We start from the raw sequence: 12,681 nt of genomic DNA, 5'->3' as shown, positions 1-12,681 counted from the left end.
TTAATTTTTGTCACTTTCATCCTCAAAGAGGCGACATTACCAGGCACCCTTACTGAGGCTGTGCACTGACTGCATAATCCATCCCTTAACAACATTTCAAACTTTCACATTCACCATCCGTCAAGTGCTGATCCTTGGGAATGTTTGTTTGCAGGCCTCCTTCTACATCAATGTGTATACCAATTGCTGGTGAATCTGAATCTCTGGAAGAAGACAGAAAAGGTGGAGAGACTCTCAAAATTCATCTTGGGATAGCAGGTATGGATGTGTCACTTACTCATTTTCTAGTTTGTGAGTAGTGGTACTACCCTAAAAGATTCCCAAAGCCCCTCCCAGATTTGTAATTCTGTGAGTATATATGACTTGAAATGAGCCAATAAGTATTAGCAGAGTTTTAATCATGCAATTTTTCTTTAAGCCAGTGCTTCATTTTGTCCAAAGGGTATGTCATGCTTTGATGAATTAAAAGCTCAACGTTGCAGTGACGCTCCCGGCCCCACCACTGTGTGCTTCTGCTGCCCACAGATCCAATAGGACACTACGGGGGTGTCCACATTCCCATAGCTTCTGCCAGTCACCTTTCAGGTGGTGCTTCTCTTCCATGAATCACATGTCCTCTGTCAGTGGTTCCCAAATATTAGTGCACGTCAGAATCACCTAGCGGGCTTGTTAAACCATAGATTGCTGACACTGCAGCCAGAGTTTCTGATTAAGTAAATCCAGATTGGAGCCTGAAAACTGCATGGCTAAGTTCCCAGGTGATGCTGCTGCTGGGATCACTTCTCCAGACAAACTCATAGTCAGAGGCTGCCCCCCAAGTGTAAAGCAGGTAAGGGGAATGTCAAGTTGGCTGGGGAAAAAGCACTCATGAGCTTCCTTTTTTATCCCGTGCCATGTGACCAGGGTTATTATTTGAAAGAAGAAGAAGAAAGGTGTAGTGATACAATTAATGTTTTTAGCACTCCTTAGATTGCAAAGATAAGGTTTGTTATACGTAATGAGGATTATGATATTGCCTGATTTGAGATCAGGGAATTCTTTGTGACTTTTAATTCTCCTGTGAGCTCCTTCTGTTCAGTATTTAAACATTCGGAATTCTTTCTCATATTGGAAACCAGTCATCAGCCCTATATCATTCTCCATCACCTGTTCCTCCTTGGGCTCATATCTCCTCCTCCCTCCACGCCTACCATCTTTCTCTCACACTTTCCATAGCCAAATTTCTAGGAATAATGTACTGCCCACTTATTCCTAAACACATAGGATTCTGACTTCTGCATTCTGCCCTCTCTTGATGATGTCTCCAAGGATATGACTGTCAAATCTTGTGGGCATTTTTTATGTTCTCATTTGAATAAATTGGCCATTTATTCTTTCTGGAAACTGTCTCTTCCTTTAGCTCCCGCTTCTCTTCTCTAACTTCTCAGAGGCTTCTTTATCTTCTTCCTCCTTCCTCTTAAAATATTGATGCTCACCAGGATTTGGTTTTCTCCATTCACCCCGCCCTGGGCAATGTCATCTGTACCTTCAATTTAACTATCATGTAAATATGAGTGAGTGTGTTTGATTTACAAATTTGTGTTGCCTCCAAAACTTCATCCTGACTCCAGGCACATGTTTCCAAATGCTTTTTGGAAACATCCACTTCATGTCACATTAGACCAAACCCCATCTGTCTAACTTTTTTCTCAGCAAGCCTCTAAGCTCCTCATGATCAGGTCTTAATTTATCTTTGGGTCAACAGCGTAATGGCCAGGGACACAGTAGAGATCTGTGACCAGTGAACGGGTGTCCTCAGGGTTCTGAAATTCCACATGCCTGGCACACCTTCCTGACTCTTCCGCCTGTGTTTTGTGTCGGTTATCCTGGCGCACACGTCTAGTTAGTGATGAAGTACTGTTATTTGTGCCTGCTCAGCATCTCTCAGCTGAATTATTATGAAAATCTTCACTCCTTCACCTTCTATTCATCCTGCTGCCAAAGTGATCTTCCCAAAATGTCAATCTAGTCAAGTCACACCCTTGCTCAAAGCCATTGGATTATTTCCTTCCTTAAACTCATAGAGATAAGTCCTTCATTATCAGGTATCTGCTCATCTCTCTTTCCTTCAATCATAGTTGGGTATATGCCAGCTTTACAGAACTATTTGCCTTTCTACAGACAAGGCATGCTTTTTCCCACCTAATCTAGCCAAGAAATTCCTATATATTGTTAAAAACCTGGAGTTAATCTCCAACAGAGGTCTTTCCCCCATTACCACATAGTGTTCAATGTGTTTGTCCTTTGGAGCTCTTGATAGCTTCTTTTTGATGCTTGTATTTTGGTACTTGCCACATGAAGCATATATTTTATTTATTTTGTACCCTTATATCTTGTACAGTATTGGGCATTGACCTGGTAAGAGCTTAATAAATATTTATTGAATGAACATATGTTGAAAACCAGTAAATGGATGAATTAAGATCTGAGCTAGCCCTAGGAGTAAAGTGTATAATTCTTGATATGAACCAACTCTTTTCATTCAGAATTTGCTGTACTGGGGCTTAGGACCACTGTCAAGCAGGACTAGGGATGCTGGTTTGCGTCTGTACCTTACAGTCTGTCCAGAAATGAAAAACCCTTTGCAGCAGGTCCAGGTCACTGCAGTAGCTTACTTACTTGGCAGCATTTGTTGGCCCATCTGTGTTCAATATCATTTATAGAGCTGTTGTTATAATTGTTATGTTACTCATTTGGGTTTTATTTTGCCTGTAAGTGAAAAACAGTTCTAGTTTTCAAATATTTCACCCTAATGAAAATGGCCACAGTTCTGCATTCTGTAGAAGAAGCCTAGTTCTGAAAATACACAGTTGGCATCTGGAATATGCACATTATTAGGGAAATAGCAGAAGTGGGTTTGACACAGCCTTTTTTGTACATTTACTTTGAAACTGAATACTATAATCAATTTCTGCAGAACCTTATTCTCAGTGGTATATCACATGCTGTGTTGTTTTATACCACAGACATTTGTACAAATTACAGCCTAGCACTGGCATCTCTAATGCAAAAGTCACAAAGTACTCTTTAGCCTCCTGTCGTGATAGATTTGGGAAGCAAGATTTCCTTAAACACCACACAAAAACCTGGCAATTCTATGAGAATTTAGAAGAATCCATCTGACTCCCTTTTTAAAAAATATTTATTCTTTATTTATTTGGCTGTGCCAGATCTTAGTTGTGGCATGTGGGATCTAGTTCCCTGACCAAGGATCAAACCTGGGCCCCCTGCATTAGGAGCATGGAGTCTCAGCCACTGGACCACCAGGAGTCATTTGACTCCTTTTTATCAGAGAAATACTAAATATAAAGAAATAGTTTTATTTTAAGATAGAATGCTATTAAATCTTATGAAAGGTACCATAGCACTTTGGTAAACTGAGGTATTTAAGTTCTTTGTAAAGTATTTCTTGCAACACAGTTATTTACATTGTACTGATTTAAAGGAATTTCACTCTTGATAATGAATTTAGCAGCTTCTGAAATCTATAGATTGGGCTTCCCTGGAGGCTCAGTGTCAAAGAATCCACCTGCAATACAGGAGACCCGGATTTGATCCCTGCATCGAAAGATCCAGTGGAGAAGGAAATGGTAATCCCACTCCAGTATTCTTGCCTGGAGAATCCTCTGGACAAAGGAGCCTGGCAGGCTACAGCCCATAGGGTCACAAAAGAGTTGGACATGACTTAGCGACTAAACAACAACAAAATTCATAGATTAGAATCCATATCGACCATTGACTTGTTGACAATAAGAGTAACATCATGTTATGACATATTGCAGATCTCTCAGCAAAGAGTGCCTCTGTTCCAGATGAACTTGGTGCCTGTGGACATTCTAGAACATCAAGCTATGCAAGCCAGCAATCGAAAGTATCAGGTAGAGGCTAAGAGCGGTGCAGGGAGGGCAGTTTGGTTGCAGTGTATTTGATACTAGTGTTAACCACCAGAGTGATTTTCTCTGACAGGGTATAGCTCCTGCCACTCCCGGTCATCTAGTTTCTCTGAGCTCTGCCACAGAAGAAATACCTCAGTGGGAAGTACATCAACAGGAATTGAAAGTATTCTAGAGCCGTGTGATGAAGTTGAGCAAAAGACAGCTGAACCAAGTCTTGATGTAGCAGATAAAGAAGATACAGCTTTAGAAATACTCAACAGGTATCATTTTGGACTCACTTTAAATGGGGGGGGGGGGACCTTAATTTTAATGACATACTAAAGGGAGGAATTTTTTTTTTAATTATTTTCAAAGATGCCCAGTGAAGCAAGATTCTGTAGAATCTCAACTGAAGCGAGTTGATGATACCAGAGTGGATGCAGATGATATTGTGGAGAAAATATTACAAAGTCAAGACTTCAGCCTAGATTCCAGTGCAGAAGGTATGTAGATAGCCATTAAGTATATGTAAATATGGACTTGCCAGGTGGCGCTAGTGGTAAAGAACCTGCTTGCCAGTGCAGAAGATGTAAGAGATGTGGGTTCGATTCCTGGGTTGGTTAGGAAGATCCCCTGGAGGAGGGCACGGCATTCCACTCCAGTATTCTTGCCTGGAAAAATCCCATGGGCAGAGGAGCCTGGCAGGCCTATGGCCCATAGGGTCGCAAAGAGTGCCTCAGACATAACTGAGGTAACTTAGCACACATATATAGATATATGTGATTCAGGTTTGAATAATCCATGTGGTCAGTAGTGAATAGGCCGTACATCATGATACTGAGTGTTGCATATCTGTAAAATAAACTTCACACCCGTTAAAAATCTGAAGATAACTGTATACCTTGGGCTTCCCGGGTGGCTCAGTGATAAAGAATCCACCTGTCAAGTAGAAGACATGACTTGGGTCAGGAAGATCCTCTGGAGGGGAAAACGGCAACCCACTCCAGTGTTCTTTCCTGGGAAATCCCGTGGACAGAGAGGCGTGGCAGGCTACAGTCCATGGAGGGTCGCAAAGAGTCAGACACAACTTTGTGACTAAACAACAACTTTATAATTTATTTGCTAATGGTATTAAATTTGGGAAAGAATTAACTTTAAAAATATCAATTTTTAAGAAAGCTTTTATTGTACTTTTTTAATTATGCATCAATGTCTGCTTTATAATAGATATCTTCATCTACTTTGTCATAACGGGGCATAAGTACCTCAGGTCACTGCTGCAGTTTGGGAGGTTGGGTGGTAGTCTCTCATTCCCTCCTTAGCATTTTCACTGAAGCTGAAAATTTACATGCCACCGATTTGAAAAGTATAATTATTCATGCTGGTGTGACTAGAGAGCAGTTAACAATGGACTTAGTTTCATGATGTAACTGGTTGTGAAGAGAAATAATTAAACCCCACTTGAGGAAATTTATAGGAACAGCTGTCTTCTTTACTCAGCCCTAAGAAAAATAGCTTACAGAAAGTTAATGAGAAGTAACTACTAGGATTTCTTTTAAACTGCTTGTTTTAAAACATGGGTGAAGGCAATGGCACCCCACTCCAGTACTCTTGCCTGGAAAATCCCATGGATGGAGGAGCCTGGTAGGCTGTAGTCCATGGGGTCGCTAAGAGTCGGACACGACTGAGCGACTTCACGTTCACTTTTCACTTTCATGCATCGGAGAAGGAAATGGCAACCCACTCCAGTGTTCTTGCCTGGAGAATCCCAGGGATGGGGGAGCCTGGTGGGCTGTTGTCTATGGGGTCACACAGAGTCGGACACGACTGAAGTGACTTAGCAGTAGCAGTAGTTCTTGTTTTAAGTTTTTATTTCTTTAACAAAACTGAAATGTAAAATGTTAATTTATTGTAATATGAATATTATCTGACAGTCATCTAATAATTGTATGTATAACAAATATTGTCAATGTGTCTTGCAGAAGAAGGACTGAGGTTATTTGTGGGTCCTGGAGGAAGAACCACCTTCGGTAGTCGTCATCTTCCAAACAGGTATGTAGACCAAAGAGCATCTTACTAAAGAGTAGAATGACTTTTTCTTTTAAATGCTCATGAGTGGAAGATGAAAGTTACAAAGTTTGTATCAGATTGAGTCTAGAAAGCAAAGTATCAGTAGTTCCATGAGAAAAATTACAGCTCTTAGTGTAGCTTAGTTTTCCATATCCTGAGTATGTTTCCTTATCCTGAGTATGTATAAAATACAGTTTCCATTTTGTAAGTTTATTTGTTGATTTCCTTAGATGTGTTTTTGGAATGTATTAGTACAGAACTGGTAGAGTATTGGGAGAATAAAATAAGTGAGCAGTTACCAGGGAGTATGTGGAAGACAAATATTCCTGGTGGTAGGAACAAATAGAAATAACTTACAGGCATAATAATTATAATATATAACTATATAATAGTGAATATATAATAATTATAGGTGGTACTTACTGAGCATTTATTAGTTATGTGCTGAGCACCATATATATATTTCATTCAAGTCTTACCTCTTTCAATGCTCAAAAAAATACTATTATTAGTTTTTTAAAAGAGGGGAAAAAAGATAAAAAGAGGTTAAGGTAATTTACCCAAAGAAAGCCTTAAAGCTAGTAAGTGGTAAAACCAGGACTCACACCCATGTCTCTTTTGAGTAATTGTACTTAATCATTTTACCTTACTGGCTCCTGACTAATATAACCTATGTAAAGATGGAATTCTCCAAGCAAGAACACTGGAGTGGGTAGCCATTCCCTTCTCCAGGGGATCTTCCAGACCCAGGGATCAAACTTGCATCTCCTGCACTGGCAGCAGGTTCTTTACCAACTGCACAACCTGTGAAGTCCAACCACTGGACCACCAGGGAATTCCTAGTTTGGGCGTTTTAAGTATCACCTGCCCTGGACTCCTTGCTTGGTACCTTGCGAAAAATGCTGTGCTTTCCTTCAGCACGCACACACAAACCTTATCCTAGACCAAGAAACAATAGAAGGAACATGCATGTTTATTCCATTGTAACATAAGGCCAAGGCACCAAGTGCATCAAAAATAGCAAAAAAAGAAAATCTGTTGATGAGGCCTTTAAGTATTTCTAAATACTTTTATTCACAAAGCTTGCAAATTTTAAGTCTTTTAGTATTCTCCATATTTCATTAATAGAGGTCAGATAGTACCTGGCATATTAGGGCAAAGGCTAAGCTGCTGTAATAAAGAGACTCCAAAATAAAATGGCCAGCCTGGAGGGACAAATTTGACCCAGAAGTGATTGATTGATGCAGGTACCTCTGTTTTGTCCTTTACCATCCTCCTTAACCTGTGTTGTCAAAATTGCTACTTGTCCAAGGCCCAAGCAATTTCCCTTTAAGTAAGTGAGGAAGAAGTTGGCATGTCTCCATTCATGTTCCCTGGGGGAAACTTAGTCACAAGGCCACACTTACAGACAAAAGAGTTTAGGAAATGTGCTCTCAAGCCAAGCAACCTGTACCTGGCTAAAACCATGGAAAGGGGGAGAGTAGATGTGGGAGACAACCAGCGGTCTGACAAACCAAGCTTGTAAAGAAATAATCCCTCTTCAAGATCATTTTCCCCTTCAATCTGCATTTACATAGATATAATTTACAATATGGACCACTTACAAAGATATTTGCGTTTGACTAAAATAAATTTTGCACTTCCAGGTTAAGTATGTAAAGACACCACCACACTACTAATGCTACTAGAAACTGTCATGGGTTAACTCAACGCAAGATTTGAACCACCAGAGTCAATATATTTCGGATTTATATATAAACATGTTTGCCACAGTATGTTGACACAGTAAGAATTTGGAAACATTTCTAGATTACATGGGAATAAGTATGAGGTGATCAGGGGCCAGACTAATCCCAGTGCAGCAGTTAATAAACATTTAAGACTTAAAGTACTTTCTCTGTGATACCTATAAGCCTTGTGGATATCAAATCAAGTAGAAAATGTCTAATGCACTGTCTCTTTGGGGACAAGGTTAACTGGAACAATCTCAAACACTGCAGCTCACAAGTTTCAAGTTTTGTTTTGTCTTTTCCCTATTTTTAGGGTGGGGTCTGGAGCTTATGAACAAGTTGTGATCAAACGCTAGAAGTCAAGCTGGTGAACTGAAGCTTCCCTGTGGGTTTAAGATGTGGGCAGTTGAGCTATTAAGGCACTTTATTCCAGCACTTAGAGCAAATGAACCTATTAAAAAAATGAAGCATGTTCGTCTATCAAGAGGAAAGCCAACACTGATTTCTTCTCTGAAGGTGCCCACCACTCTTTCTCACCTACCAACAGGGAACATCAGAATGGCAGTACCAGAGCAGTGTGCCACGTGTGGTTATAGGAACACGGCCTCTGTGGTCACTGCACATAATAATGAAAAGCCTGCTTTTTCTGTAAAAACACCCAGTGGGAAAAAAACACTATACATCTGAGTATAGTTTTAGTGTTTAAGTGTCAAACCTGTGATAGTGTTCAACAGATTTGGCTCTAGCTTTTAAATTTTGTGTTTGCGAGACAAAAAGTGAAAATAATTTAAACTATAAACTCTGCCAAGAATAGATATAATTCCTGGGAAGGAAATCTTCCATATTATACTCCCTACAGTATTGTACTAAATTTATTCACTCTTCTTGATGCAATAATTGATATAAAATGTGGGTGCTTGTGCTTTAGGAAAGTGTTATACTACAGTTTAAATATGTAAAATGCTTAATTCTAAACGAATCAGTCATAAATTGAAAAACAAGTGTGTGTTATTTAAGTCTGAGATACATGAATGAGTATAATGCTAATATTATGCAGTATGTGTCATTACTTGTTAATATTAGATGAGCTGCAGAATTCCCATTAGTGCTATATGAAAGACTAAGAGAAGTATAAGATTCAGTATGTTAAGCTTCCATAAGATGCCCTAACGTAAGAGCTCTGTTAACTAACAATAATATCTGCTGGGTTTAGGAGTCAAATATTAGAACAACAGGAGGAAAATTGAGATGCTGTCAGAAACAAAACTGCCTTTTCTCTGAAGATTCAAGCTTACATGAAACTGAAAATTATTCCAAGGAGGTAATGGATAAAGAACAAGGGATAGCCGCTTGACCTTACTGACATGGACCCATTTTGTTTTCTTTGCTGCATCAGAAATCAGTTATTTTGAGGCAAGAATAGAATACAACATACATCAGGTAGAAGTAAGAATAGCTGATCTGGATCCAGTTAAATAGCACAGCAGATAAACCTCAAGAGTTTTTCTGGTCTTACATGACAGTTTCTGTGTGGAAAGATCTCAGTTTTCTTGGACTCAGTTAGTCACTGAAAAAGAATGTTGCTCCTATGGAACCAGTAATTCCTAGTCCTTAACTTTGAAACCAGGTCCAAGAAATATAGTGTGTTAGAGTTACTTTGGTCTAGTATTTCCATGTTGGCAAAATAAGGGAAAAAATATTATTTTTAAAGGAAATTTATTTTAGTATCCAAATTTAGAGGTTTGAAAGTTTTTGAATAATTCAGGTTAGGGTTTTTAATATTTCAGTGATTGGGTATTCCAAATTAATTCAGTACTACTTTTATAAATAGGTGCTGATTTTTTTTTTAAGAGATAACACCCTATTTTGGGATATTTTGAATGTTGAAAGATAGAATTTTCTGACTTATTAGTTAAACTTTCTTGTTAAGATTTGAAGAAAAACACTGACCTGAACATTTTAGTCTAACCAAGGAAAATACTACCTTAAGTGTAAAGACTTGCTGTCTATGAATAAACAGGTGAATTGATCCATTCATTATATATTATGGGAAGAAGAAAATCAAAGTTTTTAAAAAAGATGTGAAGATATTGTTTAGAGAGATATTTAGTATGACGTCTTAAAAACTATTTTTCTATTTTCAAAGCATTAGTTCTATATTTTTTATTGGCATCTCTACAGATGATTTTGCAGTTTTGAAAGTGATTATGAAAACTAGATTGTAAGTTAGGTTCCATGATGACGTTCTTCAGATACATAAGCGATGCCATGGTTAGGACACTGCCCCCATCTTACTCATCCTTGACTGCCCTTGGCCCAATATAAGACTGGCTGTTGGTAGTTAAGATGATAGAGAATTATTTTTAAAAAACAAAATGTGGAGAGATTTTGAAAATAGTGCCTTTGAGCAGTCACCAGATACATCTTGATTAATGTAGTAGTAAATATAACCAATATTTTAATAAGTAGAAATACTAGGAAGAAAAAAGATGACAGTGTCCACTGTAGTCAGTGAAAGTCTGGATTTATTTTATTCTCTTTTGTGTTTTGTCAGCATACTTTGCAACTAGATTTCTTTAGAGTCCTTGAAAATATTTGTTGAAGGACCTATGTGTCTTACTTTCTAGTTTTTCTTAAACTATTGTACTATTAATATCTTAACCATGTAGCTATTCAAAAAAACCTGCTTATTAAATACCAAGTCCACTTTTGGTTCCGTTTTGAGTTTAGAAAATAAATTTGAAAACTTAATCTTAATAAATTTTTAACATTTTATTACAAATTTTATTTTTTTAATATTAAAATCTAATATTTATATCACCTAGTCTTGGAGAATTTGCAGATGTAGAACATTTTTTTTTCCTAATCTTACCCTCGTAAAAAGGATTCATGATCTTTTAAAGCTAAGTATTTCTGATCAGATAATGAAGTGTCTTAAATACCTTGGGGGGGACACTTCCTGTGACTTGTGCTGGTGACCGAGATTAGAGAGGATGTGAAGGGTTCAAAAGGGCAGAGGAGGCCCTGGGCCATTAATTTACACACTGACTGTCGACTCCCCTTGGCAATGGTGGTGGTGAAGCTTTCTGTATACAGACAACTGATTCAGATTGGTTACTTAGAATCTGAGAAAGTCTTGGCCAAAAATCCTTAAGTCCACCAACCCATTCCAGCAAAATACTATCAGAGTAGTGCTGTCCAAACTAGATTCTTCTGTATGTGCTTTTTGTTTTTTAAGTAAAAACCATGAGCCACAGGTGTCTACCACTTAGCCCATTTGTTGCTAGAAGGGAAAATAATCTTCTAGCTTCCAATCAAAACATATTCAGTTGTCAATGAGTTTTGATATATTAAAACATCCAGCAGTATTTTTAGAATTTTAAAATTTCCATGCTAACAGACTACTTCAAAGTTCATGCTAATAGTAGTATTAAATACTTCACTGAAGTTCTCTGAAATGTTACACTTCCATTATATATGATAATGTGCTGAAAGAGACTGGGCTCATATGACAGGATTGCATTTTAACAGATCTTTAACTGGGACAGTTCAGAAATTATGCTTGGTCGCTTCTCTTGGATGGTACGTCATGTTAATATAACCTATACTATAGTTGAAATTGGGTTATGCCATTACTCATACGTTGGCTTAGGTACTGTACATAGTCTTAATAGCTGAGATGTTAAAGAATATGAAGTCTAAAAATACAAAGGATGAAACAGGCCTTTATTAACCTGTTTTAAGACTGCTTTGGATATAAAGGCCTTACTCCCTTATATATGACTTTTTAGAAGATAATATATATACACAGTATATTTTAAATGGTCATGTGGGTGATCTCTAACTATTCTCCATGTGACAAAATTTGCAACATTTTTAATTTATGTGGACAACAAACTCCACATTCACAAGTGTTTATGTTCATCCTATGTATATAACAAAGAATTCTCTTACTGATACTATACTCATTGACCAAATCCCACGTACAGGAAGACATTTAGGGTATATTCAGTTTGGTTTTTTTGGAGATATGTCTTATTTTGGGGATCACCTTCCTCTTATACATTTACTTGGTCCTCTGGAAGTTGATCGAGTTGTGGGTAATCATGTAAATGCTTATGAATAAAATTTTATTGAAGTGATTCCATTAGTATTCTAATCTCTAATACATGGAAAATGACCTTCATATTTATATTTTTTGTTAATTTTCCAACTATTAATCCAGGAAATGTTTTCCTTTTTTTTTATCAAAACTAATTTTTTATTGTAAAATATGAGTAATGTAAAGGTGAATCTTACACATGTTCAATAAAAATCATATCTTAAAGTTTAGAATGTTGTTATCCTTTAAAATTTCAGTTAAGATTCTGTCAGAAATCTACCAGATTCTTGGCAACAAAAGAAAACCAAAGGGAAAGGACCAGTGTATAACTTCTCCCTAAGGGCTTCCCTTTATTTATGACCAAGTAGTATACCAGGTTTACAGACTTCTCTACAGTCCTGTGAGCACGGACTTTGGAATCAGACAGACCTGAATTTGAATTCAAACTCCCCTCGGAACCTGTTTTCTAATCTAGCATGGAGATAATACCACCAAATCTTTCTGGTTATGATGAAGAACATAAAAGCTAATGTTAGGAATATGCCACTTGGTAGGCACTTAAAGAGTTTGATCAAGCCAAAAATTTGTCTTTGTGTAGCATCTACAAACACATCTTAATTCTAGTGTTAAGACAGAAGATGGTCAATAAGTGTGGCACTATTTGAGGTTAAAATCATGGCTTTAAATGATATTCATAGTCACCACACCTTTGTACAGACTGTTCTTTTTGACTAAAATGTCCTCACAGAGAGGGAAAACGTCAACATATTCTCTCTGCAATAATCAAATTATAACAGAATTTAAAGTTAATAAAGAACTATGGTTCACTATGAGTTTGAACCCAGATCCATGTAGACGGTCATGA

The 12,681-nt window shown here is 37.6% G+C and overlaps 1 protein-coding gene across 2 annotated transcripts in view; it reads left to right on the top strand.

The window, feature by feature from the left end:
* Nucleotides 1–12,046, top strand: part of FAM102B (family with sequence similarity 102 member B) — a 71,817-nt gene extending 59,771 nt beyond the window's left edge. For both annotated transcript variants that reach the window (XM_025288189.2, XM_006075925.3), the window contains 6 exons: nucleotides 155–258; nucleotides 3,822–3,917; nucleotides 4,006–4,195; nucleotides 4,290–4,417; nucleotides 5,897–5,966; nucleotides 8,028–12,046. In XM_025288189.2, coding sequence (XP_025143974.1) covers nucleotides 155–258; nucleotides 3,822–3,917; nucleotides 4,006–4,195; nucleotides 4,290–4,417; nucleotides 5,897–5,966; nucleotides 8,028–8,070 — 631 coding nt within the window. In that variant the 3' untranslated portion in view covers nucleotides 8,071–12,046. The remainder of the gene's footprint in view (nucleotides 1–154; nucleotides 259–3,821; nucleotides 3,918–4,005; nucleotides 4,196–4,289; nucleotides 4,418–5,896; nucleotides 5,967–8,027) is intronic.
* The last annotated feature ends 635 nt before the right edge of the window (nucleotides 12,047–12,681 follow it).

This window comes from Bubalus bubalis, chromosome 6 (genome assembly GCF_019923935.1).
Source record: "Bubalus bubalis isolate 160015118507 breed Murrah chromosome 6, NDDB_SH_1, whole genome shotgun sequence".
Taxonomy (NCBI): Eukaryota; Metazoa; Chordata; class Mammalia; order Artiodactyla; family Bovidae; genus Bubalus; species Bubalus bubalis.
This window is presented reverse-complemented; position numbering and strand designations above follow the sequence as displayed.